Source organism: Cyprinus carpio, chromosome A21, assembly GCF_018340385.1.
Source record: "Cyprinus carpio isolate SPL01 chromosome A21, ASM1834038v1, whole genome shotgun sequence".
Taxonomy (NCBI): Eukaryota; Metazoa; Chordata; class Actinopteri; order Cypriniformes; family Cyprinidae; genus Cyprinus; species Cyprinus carpio.
In genome coordinates, this window is record NC_056592.1 from 6,946,191 (window position 1) to 6,961,511 (window position 15,321).

Below are 15,321 nucleotides of genomic sequence, written 5' to 3' on the forward strand. Positions count from 1 at the left end.
GGGCTGAGTTCCGTCAGGTTTGTCTTGACAAAGTCGGACCAACAACAATATCTAAAAGCTGCTGAATTTGCTGCAGTGGCAGGCAAAATTTATTTTGAATTGCAGATTCTGACATGATAGCCAGGGGACTAAAGGTTTTCACGGATGAAATAGTGCACATAGAAATGTCTCTGTGGACGGCGCCGCCTTTTATTTCAACCCGTTATAGACGGTTTCATCGGGCGCACGCGCCTGGACCTAAGTTAACTTCCGGTCTGTGTTATATCGGTCTGGCTGCGGTGCCATCTACAAACGCAGTTAAAGCCAAGGTGATGAGTAGACTGAAGTTGGGCTCAGGTGGTTGTGCTGCGGGAAGTGTTTCCCATACATTTATTTATTTTTGGAGACTCACACAATTTTAAAACTGATCGATTTTCAAAAAGGCTTCGTTAAATAAACATGAGTAACGTAACATGTTATGTTATATGCCTGATAGCAGCGTATGAGCGTACCAGCTCTGCTTTGTTTACAGCTGTTACTGGGGAAACCTCTATTTCTCGCGCTTTATGTCTATGCTTTAAAACATCTCCTGCTGGCAAAGAATGAATTTGCATATTCATTAAATCCGCCTGATCCACGCAGCAAACATATTTTTGTTTGTTATCAAAAAATATCTACTCTAGAGGGACTTGACTGTTGTTATTGATTCTATTTGGAGTCTACCGGAAGTTAAGTTAGGTCCACAAAAGCACCCACGCGCATTAACGTTTTGTTTATGTTGATGCCGTTGAAACCGTCTATATTCGCAGTAGGCACTGCAATAGTTTGACCAAACTCCCCACCACAATCATTCCCTTTAAATAGATTCCATTATGGTTTGCCAGCTGCTGCTGATGATGATAACAATAGCCTAATAATAATAATAATGAAAAGAAAGAAAGAATGATAATAATAATAATAATACAAATTAAAAAGTTATGTAGGCTATTTTTTGTTAGGTTTTTGGGCTACATCAATTTGTACAAACTTTTACAATATATAATTTGATTTGATCTTTGAAGTAGCCTATTAGATAGAGATTTTTGATCACTGTGGTTGGTTACAAAGACGTTACTATTCTGAAAATAATAACCAGATAAAACCGGTAAATATTCAATCGACTTTTCTTAAATTCAAAACAAAATATTAATGCATTCGTTATTTCCATTTCTGAATAGTTGCTATATGGTCACGCAGGTTTGCGCATTAAACCCATGGCCCCGAAAAATATAGCCTATCAACAATTATGTGTTGTTCCCCGAACATGACCCCTCTCTGCCAACTTTTTGAGCATTTGGTCATTTATTTATTATTATTATTATTATTATTATTATTATTATTATTATTATTATTATTATTAGTCTATTATAATTATTTAGATAACGCATAGGCCTAAATATAAATGATCAGAAACAAATCGCTTCAACACGTCGAGTTGTTTTTGATTCGGTGTATCAAAGGAGTGGATTGAACTCATTAAGACAGTGACTTTCTGCCACCTGGTGTCTGTTTCAGTTTCATATTAAAGGGGTCATGACATGGGTTTTTTTACTTTATTATTATGGTCCCCTAGGTGCAATTATAGTATTACTATAGTTTTTTTTTTTAAAAACTTTTAAAATGTAGTGAATTATGACATTTTCACACCATGTTTCTCATCCTTTGATTCAACCATTCTGTTTTTTGGGGTTGTTTCCCCCTTAAAAAGTTCAGTGTTAAACGCCCACATGTTATGATTGGCTAACGACAGTGCCCATGGATCAATTATTAACACCCCCCAGCCAGAACATTTGTGGATTGAGCGTAACTGTTTAGTAGCGGTGATGAATGCATTCGAAGCGATGGCTCTTGCATGATAAAACCTTATATGTTTGAGCACATCTGCGTGGCATTGTAATTTTCCCTGTACACAGACCCACTCGCTGTCGCTGTCCGTCGACTGAACACTTGTGAGGCGCGCGGCGCGACAACAAATACGAAATGAGCGTAGTTGTGTCTTGTGCTGGAGCCGCGGTCATAGCAAATGGTTGGAACGTCACTTCGCACCGTGACGTCACTTCTTACCATGGATCCACAACAAGCTGTATTTAGAGCTTGATTAAATAAATGGCTCGTTTATAATTGGGAGGACGTCTTAAGCTATGAAACTTGCAGGACGTTTTAAATGGTACAAAGACCTCATTATATTCCCAAAAGATCAAGGCAAATTTGGTTTCTCATTTCATGACCCCTTTAAACGTAGGCTATCACTTCATTGATTCCATCACGTCATATTTATGTCTTCAAAATGTAGGCCTAAGACACTTCATAATATTTGTATGCACTTGTAGGCTAATTGCTGTGTAAATGTCACGACACGCACACAAACAGGTAGATCCAATTGCAGTATGTTTTATTAGGATAATCCAAATCTCATGGTCAGCCCAGGCAAAGGTCACAATCCAGGTAAGCAGTCCAGAAACAAGAAACATACACAACATCCGAGAACCACGACAAACCAGGGTGACATTCAACAAGGACTCCTCGTGACAATGACAGAACAACCGGGGGTATTTATACACAAGGAAATGACAATGCTAACGGGGAATTGGCTGAGTGCAATGATTTGATAACCACGGACAGCTGAGTGCAATGAGCAGTGATGAAACAGACAAAGACTATGGGAAATGCAGTTCTAAAGTGGAGTGACGATAAGGGGAAGTGAGACCTCTAGTGGCCACCCAGGGAGACACAGAACAGACACCGTGACACTACCCCCCCCTCTAAGGAGCAGCTTCCAGATGCTCCTCAGAACAAAATAACCAACAAACAAAGAGACCAGGAGGGAGGTGGACTGGTGGAGGCAGACCAGGGGAGGGGATGGCGGGCCAGGCCCGTGTAGGGTAGGGGAACTGGGACCCGGCAGTGATGGCTCCCCTGGTAGCCCAGGTGGCTCGGTCAGATCAGGGGGCCATGGTGGACCCGAAAGTTCAGGGGACCACGAGTGGACCAGGCAGTTCAGGTGGCCACGGTGGACGTGGCCCGAAAGTTCAGGGGACCACGAGGGGCCAGGCAGTTCAGGTGGCCACGGTGGATCAGTCCATTCTCGTTGTGCAGACGGCCAGCTGGAGGAATTCGCCATTTGAGTGGCCCGAACGGAACCTGCCAATCGGAGCCAGTAAGGAGGCCAGGCTGTGGCGATGGCCAGGTCACGGCATTGGGGAACGGCATCGGGAACGGCCCTCAGACAAGGGCACCGCCTCGGAACGGCCTTGGACACGGGTATCGCCTCCCGGAACCATCTCGGGCCCCGCATCGGCCTCCGGAACAGCATCGGGCACCGCCTCGAGGAATGGCCTCAGGAACGGCATCGGACAAGGACACCGCCTCGGGAACGACCTCGGCATCGGGCACCCGCCTCGGGAACGGCCTCCTCGGAATGGCCATCAAGGAACGGCATTTGGACAAGGACCCCGCCTCGGGAACGGCCTCGGCATCGGGCACCGCCTCGGGAACGGTCTCAGGAACGGCCTCAGGAACGGCATTGGACAAGGACACAAAAACCGCCTCGGGAACGGCCATCGGGCACGACCTCGGGCTCCGCCTCGGGAACAGCCCTCGGGCTCGACAAATCGGACAAGGACAAGCACCCGGAGGACCGCCTCGGGAACGACCTCGGCATCGGGCACCGCCTCGGGAACGGTCTCAGGAACGGCATCGGACAAGGACACCGCCTCGGGAACGGCCTCAGGAACGGTCTCGGCTCCGGGCATCGGGCACAGCCTCGGTCTCGGAAACAACATCGGGCACCGCCTCGGCATCGGGAACAACATCGGGCACCGCGCCCTCGCCTCGGCCTCCGCCTCGGCATCGGTCTCGGGCATTACATCGGGAACCGTCTCTGGCAACCGTCTCTGGCACCGCCTCGGCATCGGACATTGCATCGGGAAACCGCCTCGGCCACCGCATCGGGCACCGCCTCGGCATCGGGGCACCGCCTCGGCATCGTGACATAGCATCGGGGACCGCCTCGGGCACCGCCCAAGCCTCGGCATCGGGCACCGCCGGTGCCTCGGCCACCGCATCGGGCACCCATGCCTCGGCATCGGGCACCGCCTCGGGCACCGCCGCGGCATCGGGCACCGCCTCGGCATCGGGCCATTGCCATCGGGGACCGAGCCTCGGGGGGACACCGCCTCGGCATAGGGCACCGCCTCGGCATCGGGACACCGCCTCGGCATCGGACATTGCATCGGGAACCGCCTCGGGCACCGCCTCGGCATCGGGCACCCAGCCTTGGCATCGGACATAGCATCGGGGACCGCCCTCGGCATCGGGCACCGCCTCGGCATCGGCCACCGCATCGGGCACCGCCTCGGCATCGGGCACCGCAGCATCGGGAACCGCCCTCGGCATCGGGGCACCGCATCGGCAATCGGGCACCGCCTCGGCATCGGGCACCGCCTCGGGCACCGCCTCGGCATCGGGGACCGCCTCGGCATCGGGACATTGCATCGGGAACCGCCTCGGGCACCGCCTCGGCATCGGGGGACCGCCTCGGCATCGGACATTGCATCGGGAACACGCCTCGGGCACCGCCGGCACTCGGCATCGGGGACCGCCTCGGGCACCGCCTCGGCATCGGGTACCGCCTCGGCATCGGGCACCCGCCTCGGCATCGGACATTGCATCGGTGAACCGACCTCGGCCACCGCCAAGTCGGCATCGGGGACCGCCTCGGCATCGGGCACCGCCTCGGCACCATCGGCATCGGGCAATGCAGTGCCTCGGGGACACCGCCTCGGCAACGGGCACCGCCTCGGCAACGGGCCACCGCCTCGCGGACAACGGACATTGCATCGGAACCGCCTCGGGCACCGCGCCTCGCATCGGGCACAGCCGCCTCGGCATTGGGCACCGCCTCAGTATCGGGAAACAACATCGGGCACCGCCCTCGACCTCCGGCAACAGCCTCGGTCTCGGGCATTACCATCGGGCACCGCCTCGGCATCGGGCACCGCCTCGGGCACCGCCCTGGCATCGGGGACCGCCTCGGGCACCGCCCTGGCATCGGGCACCGCCTCGGGCACCGCCTCGGCCTCCGCCTCGGCATCGGGCACCGCCTCGGGCACCGCCTCGGCCTCGTGCATAGCATCGGGAACCGCTTCTGTCTCGGCCACCTTCTCGGCCTCGGGCATTGCATCGGGAACGCCTGCCTCGGGCTCGGCATCGGGCACCGCCTCGGGAACGGCCTCGGCATCGGGCACCGACCTCGGGACCTTGGACACCTCCACCTGGACGACCGCGGCCTGCTCGGGAACTTCCTCCTGGACGGCAGCGGCCTGCTCGGGAACGTCCTCCTGGACGGCAGCGGCCCTGCTCGGGAACGTCCTCCTGGACGGCAGCGGCCTGCTCGGGAACGTCCTCCTGGACGGCAGCGGCCTGCTCGGGAACGTCCTCCGGGCTTTGAGGAACGGCTGACGCCTGTCCTCCTCCTCCTGCGGCCTCTATGATGACGTGCCGGTGGCTCCTTGACGGAAGACTCAGGCGTTGAGTCAACCATCTTGTCTGCCAACACAGGTGTAGATTCGACCCTCCTGTGCAGTGGTGCTGGGCTGGTGGTCATCTCGTGCTGTGGTGCCTGGGCTGGCGGCCATCTTGTGCTGTGGCGCTGGGCTGGCGGCCATCTTGTGCTGCGGTGCTGAACTGGCGGCCATCTTGTGCTGTGGCGCCGGGCTGGCGGCCATCTTGTGCTGTGGTGCTGGGTTGGCGGCCCTCTTCTCTGGAGACACAGGTGTTGGTCGAAGTATCCCATTGAGCACGATGGCACAGGTAATGGGTAAACCCCCAAAAGTCTAGGATCTCCAGCCCCTTCATCTCCCATTGAGGTAAAGGGTCATCCAGACAGTTGTTAAAAAAGTCCTTCAGTGCTGCATCGTTATAACCCATACCCGACCGCCATGGTCCAAAACAATTGCGCCAGGCCACCCACCTCACTCCCCCTTTGACGAAGGGTGGTTTAAGTTCCGGAATCTCCCCCTTCGTTCCTCCATGGTGGCTGGGGAACCGATTCGAAATCCCACAACCGCTGGATCTAGGCATGACGGAGTCCTTCTGTCACGACACACACACAAACAGGTAGATCCAATTGCAGTATGTTTTATTAGGATAATCCAAATCTCATGGTCAGCCAGGCAAAGGTCACAATCCAGGTAAGCAGTCCATAAACAAGAAACATACACAACATCCGAGAACCACGACAAACCAGGGTGACATTCAACAAGGACTCCGTGACAATGACAGAACAACCGGGGTATTTATACACAAGGAAATGACAATGCTAACGGGGAATTGGCTGAGTGCAATGATTGATAACCACGGACAGCTGAGTGCAATGAGCAGTGATGAAATCAGACAAGACTATGGGGAAAATGCAGTTCTAAAGTGGAGTGACGATAAGGGGGAAGTGAGACCTCTAGTGGCCACCCAGGGAGACACAGAACAGACACCGTGACAGTAAAATGCATTAAGATCTCTTCTGTATTGATGGCTCTGATGAAGATCTGGTTGGATTTTAGTGGTGTGGCTAACTGCCCTATAGGCTACAGTCTTATCCTCTAACTGAATTATCGATGTGGATTAACGTGACGTTCATACATTTAATAAGGCTGTTGCTGTCAGTATTGTTTTTTGGAAATTAGGCTACATTCAAATGCAATGGTCTCGTTTCAAAAGCATTGGTCAATATGCTTGCGTTGACTTCACTGTAGCCTATGTGCCCTGCTGCTCCTTTCCGTGAGTTTTGACCAAAAAATGGAAAAAATAAAGCGCTTCCGTTTCAGAGTCCCTGTTTCATGTTTGTTAGCCCAGGACAGTTTACAAATCCAGACCAAACGATGTTCTACGACCATGTCCGGAATAAAGAGACGAGCATATCCATGTCACACAGTAAGATTTTAACCATATACCTCTCGCAGTCACAGACCGTATCAACGTCAGTGATACTTATTGTAATTTCGCCACAGGGTGTCACTGTGGCCTCAAACCCTTCGCCTTCGCTTACTCTGAGCTCGATTGCTATGTCTGAGGTAAACCACGCCCTCCTCATTACCCTACGCAGGAAGAAATGTAGGAAGAAATAAATGAAGAAATAAATAAATGCAGAAAAACATAAATGTAGTAATAAATAAATGTAAAAATAAATAAATGTAGAAATAAATAAATGTATAAATGAATAAATGTATAAATAATAAAAGAAAATAAATAAATAAATATGGAAAAAAATAAATATTACATAAATAAGGAAATAAATGTATAAATAATTATTTCTTTTCGTTTTTTTTTTTGCTTTTCTATGTATATTTATTTATATATATATTTTTATTATTTTTTTCTTTTTTACATTTATTTGTATATTTATTAACAAAATCATATATTATATAATTTTTATAAAAATCATTATTATAATTAAAGAGCGGGGTATAAAAATAAATAAATACATTTTTATATATTATTATTATTATAATTATTATTATTATTAAATAGGACATTTTATTTGAAAGTATATTTTAGCCATTTTCTAAATAAATAAAATGGTTTTATAACGCTTTTTAAATAAATTTTTGATGACAGCGTTGGCAAAATTAGCATTTTTATGATTATGGTAGCCTATAATGCATGCTTTTGAATAGAGTAACTGTTTTAACCAGTTGTCAAAATAGATTTGAAATGTATCAACTGATTTGACTGGTGTGAGTCTGGTTAAATAAATAAATTTTAATGCAACCTATTTACGAATTTAACCTATTTTATGAAAAAGTGTTTTCTACCCCTCATCAGTTAAAATAGGGTCCCTAGATACTGGGATGTTAATGTAGGCTAAGTTGAAGCTTTAATAGGCTATGTCGTATTTACATTGTATAAAAACTATAGTTACCATGGTAGTGTTTGAAAGACAAAATAATAACAAACATTTAACAGGCACATCATAAACCTTGTTTATTTGTCGTGAAATGCACATTTACATCCAAAAATACATTCTACAGTCAATAAAATGAAGCTGCACCCAAGAATATTTTACGAGGCAGGATCTCCAAACACCAAACGTACCTCAAAAATACACTGTAAAATGACATTGTCAAACTGACAACAAGTCATTTTTAGTAGTGCTTTGCTTCTGACACAAACTCTGGGTGGATGATGTAGTGTCCACCTTTATATGGCTTCACCACATGGAAACAGCTGCGTCCTTCACTGCAAACCAAAACATCTGGATTTAAAAGGGATAATCTCAGACATTCAGATACATTAAAAGCCATGTTTATGCCGAAACAATCATTTACAGCTTAGCAGAATGGCATGATTATATTAAACACACTGAATCAAAGCATCAAGTTATAATATGTTTGAAAGACCATTGCTGATCAATCTCTAGTGGCTGTTCATAACTGAAAAGGGGTTTGTATTTATTTATCTGTTTTTATGTATTTATTAAATAGTTAGTTTTATTATTGTTAGTATGTCATATTATTTTTTAGTAAGCTAAAATTGTTTAAATTAATTGTTTAATAAGAAATGCTTTTTAAGCATCAAAATCAGCATATCAGAATGATTTCTGAAGGATCATGAGACACTGAAGACTGAAGTAATGGCTGCTACAAATTCAACATTTTTATCACAGTCTTAAGTTTTTAATAGAAACCATTTATTTAAAATGCTAATAATATTTCACAATTTTACTGTTTATCTGAATTATAATAAATGCAGCCTTGGTAAACAAGAGAGGTGTATAATATATTATAATTAGAATTTTTTTTATTGTTTGCTTGTTGTTGTTTTTTTTGTTTTTTGTTTTTTTTTAAGATTTTGTAATAAAATACCTGCGATCAATTGTGAATTTTGAGTGTGGTCTTCTGTGATGATGGGTAACCTGATGTCTGAAGGGTTTTAAAGATGGCATGATGTCCATCCGTTGGTTCAAAGCTGATCTGATACGATCTGTGTCTGAATATTTCCTGAGTACAAATAAGAAATGATCCTAAAAACAATATGAATTTGAGAACAAAATCACAGCATGATCTCTTCATAAACTGATATTATAGTAGTCAGAAGAAGAAAAAAAGTCAGTAGGAATGTTCAGGTATTCAATGCGTTTGAAGACATTATTGAAGGCATACTGCAGTACTGGATATTCATCTTGTTTATTCAAACACAAAACATAAAATAATGTCATAAAATAATATTTAGGTTAAACTAAAACTAATTATGCAATGCCCATGCATCAAGTAGAACTACAAAAGCATTACCCTTGTGTGTTTGTGACTGTTGCATGAGCAAAGTTGGTTTGTTGTGGTTTGAGAAGCCAGGCAGCAGGTGGCAGTGTACAAACTGCAGACGAGACCTCAGGTGGTTTGGAGTCTTTTTGTGATGAGGTCTGCATCAACTGTCCATGTGCTGTTTGTACGTCTTAAGGTCAATACAGAGCAAAAAGAAAGAAAACATTGATACATTGTAGATATATATGTCCCAATATATACAAGTATATTTTATATATTTGTCTGGAGCTGGTACTGAGCACTCAAATATTTGCAATTACACTGATTTGATCAAGGACAGTTGACTCAACCTCAGCTGTAGTGACACAGATTGTATTGATACCTGGATACTGGACTGATATGTGTCTGACTGGAGGTAGAAAAGAGGTAGGAGGAGTAGTTGTCTGAAAGTGTTTCCGTGAGCCATATCCTGTCTGCAGCATTCTTGGCATCAGGAAGTCCTGGGTGGAAAAGGAGATTCAGAAAACCAACCCTAAGTGGCACTTAATAGCCTGTAACACTGACGCAGCAGAGGTTAGATTGTTTTGCTAGCATAGTGAGAGTCGATCCCAACCTCGATCCCTGTTCAGCGCTTTGGAAACAATGTAACCGGAGCTTCCTGTACAAGGCCCCCCACATGTAGGTTGTTTTGCAGAATCAAGCGGCTACAATGCTCTCCGGGCTGGTGAATTATTAATGTTTTTCGCAGAGCAGTTAAATTCAAGGTAACTGAAAAATGTTGCTTGTTGTTTACAGTGCTTTTCTTACCTCAATACTGCATTTTAATTCAATTATTTCACTCTTACAGCTGTGTGTCATTCACACATTAGCAGCAAAATAATGCTAAGCGAGAGAATGCAAAAAAAAAAAAAAACACCTCACAAAATGCAAAGCAAGCAAGTAATGAATGTAACCCACCTTAAAGATTTATTTTATAATAAATAATTGCTGTTCTTTTGAACTTTTACTCATAAAATGCATGTTCAAAATGACTATGTTTACAAAAATATGAAGGAGCACAACTGTTTGCAAACTGATTATAAGAAATATTTCTTGAGCAGCAAATAGAATCATTTCTGAAGGAACATGTAACTCTAAAGACTGGAGTAATGGAGACATTGCCATCACAGGAATAAATAAATAAATATTTTATATATATTAAAATAGAAAACTTATAATAATGTTTCACAGTTTTACTCCACTGTTTTACCAAGTAAATGCAGCCTTGGTGAGCCAAAAAGACTTTTAAGAAAACTTATCAACCTCAAATCAAGTAAATATATATATATTATATATATATATATATATATATATATATATATATATATATATATATATATATATAGTATATATATATAGTCTAAACAAATATCGTTGAAACTCTTAATGCCAAAAGAGACCCATGTATATATAGAACAAATGTCATTCATGGTGGTCAACATTTGTTTTATTAGTTCAGGAAGCTCTTACCGGCCGTGGATGAGGATTGTTCCTGCGATATGCAGAGGAAGGTCTGGGCCGGGCAGGTTTGCCTCGAGCCGGGTAACTGAATTCTTCTGAGTAGGTGCTGCTGAAGTGTAGCTGAGGACCCATTTCCCTTGTGTATGGTAAGAGTGTGTATGCAGCTCCTAGACTGATCAGACCTACCTCACTCCCTCCCTCTCTTCAGCGCCTCTGCTCCTCTTACTCTCTTCTCAATCTGAATCCCTCAGTCCTTTCATCCTTTCATGGAGTATTTGGATTAATTGACTCAAAAGTGAAAATTCTGCAATTGTTTACTCATCCTCCAGGTTTGTAACTACATAAAGTTGAGTAAATTATGACAGCATGTTTCCTTCTTTCCTATTTCATCCATTTATCACTCTGGCCTTTTTGGCTGTCACTGACTTTGAGATCAAACAAAATGTTTAAATCACATTTGAAATTGTATCACACACAAAGCACGTCTCAAGCTATCATATGTGATGTTATTCTGGCCTTCTGGTCCTGTTCTGTGTTACACGCTCCACTGAAGAGAGAAAAGGGAGCTGCATAGATATCAGTCTGTCACCAGGATTGAGCCACCCCAGGTTTCATTGCCCCCTCAGCCAGTGATCAATAATTCAAGCCTTAGATCCTGTGTGTCTTTTGTGGCCCCTGTTCAGTGGGACCTGACTGAGAGTTTAACAGGTGAGGTGCTATCTGTTTGTTGTCTGGGCAGAATAATTAATATAATTAATACTGATTATAAGAATAAAAATTTAAATTAATACATTTTTAAAAAGAAAGAAATTACAGATTTAGTTTTTTTAATAAGCATTCCACCACTTTAAAGATAAAAATAAATATCCATATTAATTATATAAAAGGGAAAAAAAAAAATTTATAAGTTAGTAAAAAAAAATTAAAAAGTTACTTCAAACTAAATAACAAGAAATAAATGTAATATTTTTATATGTTTATTTAAATCATAATTTACAGTAAAATAGTAATATTGTAAAACATTATTAAAATTTAAAATAACTGTGTTCTGTTTTCAGTTATTTTAAAATGTAATTTATTATTGTTATGGCAAAGCTGAATTTTCTGCATCATTACTCCATTCTTCAGTGCCACATGATCCTTCAGAAATTATTCTAATATGCTGATTTGCTGCTCAATAAATTTAGAAATGTTGAAAATAGTTTAATAATTTTGTGTTAAGCATGATAAGTGTATCAGGTTTGTCTGATGAATAAAACATTTAAAAAACAGCATTTCTTTGATTTAGAAAACTTTTAAGTCATTATAAATCTCTTTATTGTCACTTTAGAACAACTCATTGCATCCTTGCTAAATAAAATTATATTTAAAAAAAGACCAAAACTGCTGAAAGCAAGTCAATTTCCCTTTTTCTGTCTATGACTCATGCTACTACAGCCATAAATGTGCAGACATTAGACTCCACAGTAACTATGATACATTAGGGGAATTTACTAATGTCATTCTAGATATGATATTTTGGATGACAGTAATGAATGACTAATCCTGTGTGAATGAAAGGAGTTCTTCATTCATAAGAGATAATCAAGAGAGTCATTTAACTGAGCATTAGGCACTTATACACAGTCAGTGTCAGCCACACAAAATATCCTCTGTAGCTGTACCAACAAATATTCCATCAGCGACCTATTATGCACAGAACAGCATTGCGGTTACTCAGAAAGTTCCACAGGGAAAAACATTCCATACATACATAATAACAGGAAATGGGTCTCAAGAACGGTTTCTGTCAAGTTCTACTTTTTTAATAATCACTCACATAGAGAAATAACCTATGGCTGCTGTCAAAATGAGAGTCCAAACAACTGATAAATACATCACAATAATTCACAAGTAATCTGCGTGACTGCAGTCCATCAATTAACATCTTGTGAAGTGAAATAATGTGAATTTGTAAGAAACAAATTTATCATTAACTTGTTTTAATTGTAAACTCTCACTTCTGGTCAAAACATGAGCCCATAAATCATGATAAAATCCACCAACATATTTGTTTAAGAACTGATTTTGCTTCTAAACAGTGCTTAATCTGTGCATATTCCTCTCCTGATTGAGATGAGATGCCTTTTTCACTGGAGAAAGCACTAGTATGAATAGAGAACTCATATTTTAGCCGGAAACAATGATTAAGATGGCACACTGTTTAACAATATAAGTGGCACACTGAACAGGCCACAGATCTGCTCACTCTTAGTTGGCATCAGGTTCCTTTTTAAACTTGAGATCCGTTCTATTCCCGACACATCATATTTACATGGGAAGTCATCTAATTTTGTCTCTTTCCCTTTAATGACCGAAGTGTAAACATACAGTAAAGTTCCAGAAGGATTTTTGATTGCAGAATGAGAATGAAAGTCGCCAATTCTAAAAGAGAGAGATGATATTTAATTTAAAAAAGGAATCAAACAGAAACAGAAGAGACTGCAAGGGAATTATAAAACACAATTAAAATCAAGACATGAATTCCAAAAGTTTTCAGTCCTCACGGGCATTTAATTGCTTGTGTTGTCTCTGGTGCAATGTCTGCTTTACTCCAGTTTATTGGTACTTGGCTTTCACAGTTGCTTTCAGTTTAGTGTAGACATTGGCAAAGTTCTGCAAACAAAAAGAAAAAAAATATTTAAACAAATTAACCAAAGCACACTAAAGAAATATGGGATTACAGATTTAGATTACTGATAGACTTTCAATTCCAACCTATGCAGGTATAATTAGCATACTGACCCCAGCACTCTAATTAGTTTGGTATACATTACCCACGGCTCACCTGGATTGCATAATAAACTACTCCAAGGTATCCAGCTATACAGCCACCCAAAAACAGGTCAAAGGCGGCAGGCTTCACCCTAAAAAAGTGAATTATAAAATGAAGAAAATAAAAATCACTAAATAAAAAAAAAGACTATTTCCAAGAAGAAAAAAAAAATGACACTAGAATGCAATTTCATTTTTAAAAGATTTCATAATAACTCTTTTTAAAATAAAATAAAATGAATTAATTTAATTTTAGTTCTTAATACATGGATTATTATTAAAACTAAACTAACTAAACTAAACTAAAAAAAACAAAAACAAACAAATATACAAAGTTAATACACTGAATGTAGAAACTGGAAAATACAAAAACTAAAGTAACTGAAGGAAGATAAAATGAAAATAATAATAATAATAATAATAAAAATAGAAAAAAAATATATAGAGAAAAAATAAAACTATAATACCACTGTCTGGATCCAACTATTAATATAAGGGATTTTAATTAAACCCTATTTACATGATCTTTTTCTAAGAATATTCTGTTTCATTTAGAAATGCATCATATTACTAATGTAAAAAAGGGTTGTTAATGCTGTTTCAGGTTGACTTTACAACCATCTTTGCCTCAAAACTGTCTATGAATAATGCAAGAAAGAATATTAATAACAACAATAAACCTATTTTTTCCAAGTGTGTGAATCCTTAGAATCCATGGACTCCTGAGTGTCCGTACACACTTCTAATAAAATTACTTACTACTTGAATGAACTTTAACATGTAAAATGAACTGCAATAATTGTTTAATTCATATTTTAAAATATCAAAAACGTATTTTAAAATGGCAGTTTCTGTGCCTGTAAAGTTTCACATCCCTGATCTATAGAATAATCAGGCATAAAAATCTCTTTCAAATATTTACATTTCCATACAAATTAACTATTAAATGCCAGAATTAGTTTTAAACACAAATAGCAATACATCTAAAAGCAAAAAGCCTCTTTTTTATCAAAAAGATCTAATTTTATGCATGGTTTAAGTTTTTTAATCATGCAGAATATAGACACAATGTAATGAGCAATAACAATAATTGCTGAGTATTGACTACAACCTTAGCACTTCAATACACTAATTATATTGAAATTTGCTGCCATGTGTAAAACTTGATTAAAAGTACAGTAGATGTAATAAAATATCATAGCAGAACTAGGCCCAACATGGTCCTAGTCTGAGACTGGAACTCACCCAAAATCTACGTTAGATCTTCCTCAGTGTGAAAGAACAATCTGTCTTGTGCTCTGAGCAGGATGTGATGCCTGAAGCATAGCTGGGACAAAAGAGGCCCGAAGGTAAGCCTAGTGCACCATCTGGCCCAGACGGGATTAAAGCAGGCTAATCAGTTTTCTCCTCCAATCCCACACAACCTACAACACTTCCACACCTCTTTCCAGTTGTTACAGTTTTTTAAGTCTAAACCCCAGAACTGAAAGAAATATAGTTGAATACAGGAAAGAGCCAGTCAAAAGTTGGCACACCTACTCATGCCGGTTTCTTTTTATTAGTATAAAATAATACTCATATCACCAGAACTGTGAAATAAATGTGTGACCAAAAATGTTTAACAAATTCAAATTATTTTATTTTTTTCTCCTTCTTCAGAGTGGCTGATATGTTTGCTGGATACTTGCTGGCTGCTTTTTTCACTATCTGCTATAATAATAATAATAATAATAAT

At 41.5% G+C, this 15,321-nt stretch overlaps 1 protein-coding gene and 1 long non-coding RNA gene across 2 annotated transcripts; both read right to left on the reverse strand.

The window, feature by feature from the left end:
• Window positions 1–8,005: 8,005 nt before the first annotated feature.
• LOC122134785 lies at window positions 8,006–11,435 on the reverse strand. The gene is made up of 5 exons (XM_042711526.1): window positions 10,782–11,435; window positions 9,655–9,772; window positions 9,303–9,462; window positions 8,877–9,011; window positions 8,006–8,250 (listed from the first exon to the last, which is right to left on the reverse strand). The coding sequence occupies exons 1-5, from the start codon at window positions 10,902–10,904 to the stop codon at window positions 8,157–8,159; spliced, it is 630 nt and encodes a 209-aa protein (XP_042567460.1). The 5' UTR covers window positions 10,905–11,435; the 3' UTR covers window positions 8,006–8,156.
• A 734-nt stretch (window positions 11,436–12,169) lies between these two features.
• Window positions 12,170–15,250, reverse strand: LOC122149279. The gene is made up of 4 exons (XR_006162911.1): window positions 14,832–15,250; window positions 13,600–13,678; window positions 13,319–13,427; window positions 12,170–13,196 (listed from the first exon to the last, which is right to left on the reverse strand). It is a non-coding gene; the product is annotated as an uncharacterized LOC122149279 (long non-coding RNA).
• Window positions 15,251–15,321: the final 71 nt, after the last annotated feature.

Coding starts and splice junctions, on each gene's coding strand:
- LOC122134785 (XM_042711526.1), bottom strand. CDS start 10,904: ATGGGTCCTCAGCTACACTTCAGCAGCACCTACTCAGAAGAATTCAGT. Junction 9,773..10,781: donor ACAATCCTCATCCACGGCCG/GTAAGAGCTTCC, acceptor TTTTCCACCCAG/GACTTCCTGATGCCAAGAAT. Junction 8,251..8,876: donor AAATTCACAATTGATCGCAG/GTATTTTATTAC, acceptor TTTGGTTTGCAG/TGAAGGACGCAGCTGTTTCC.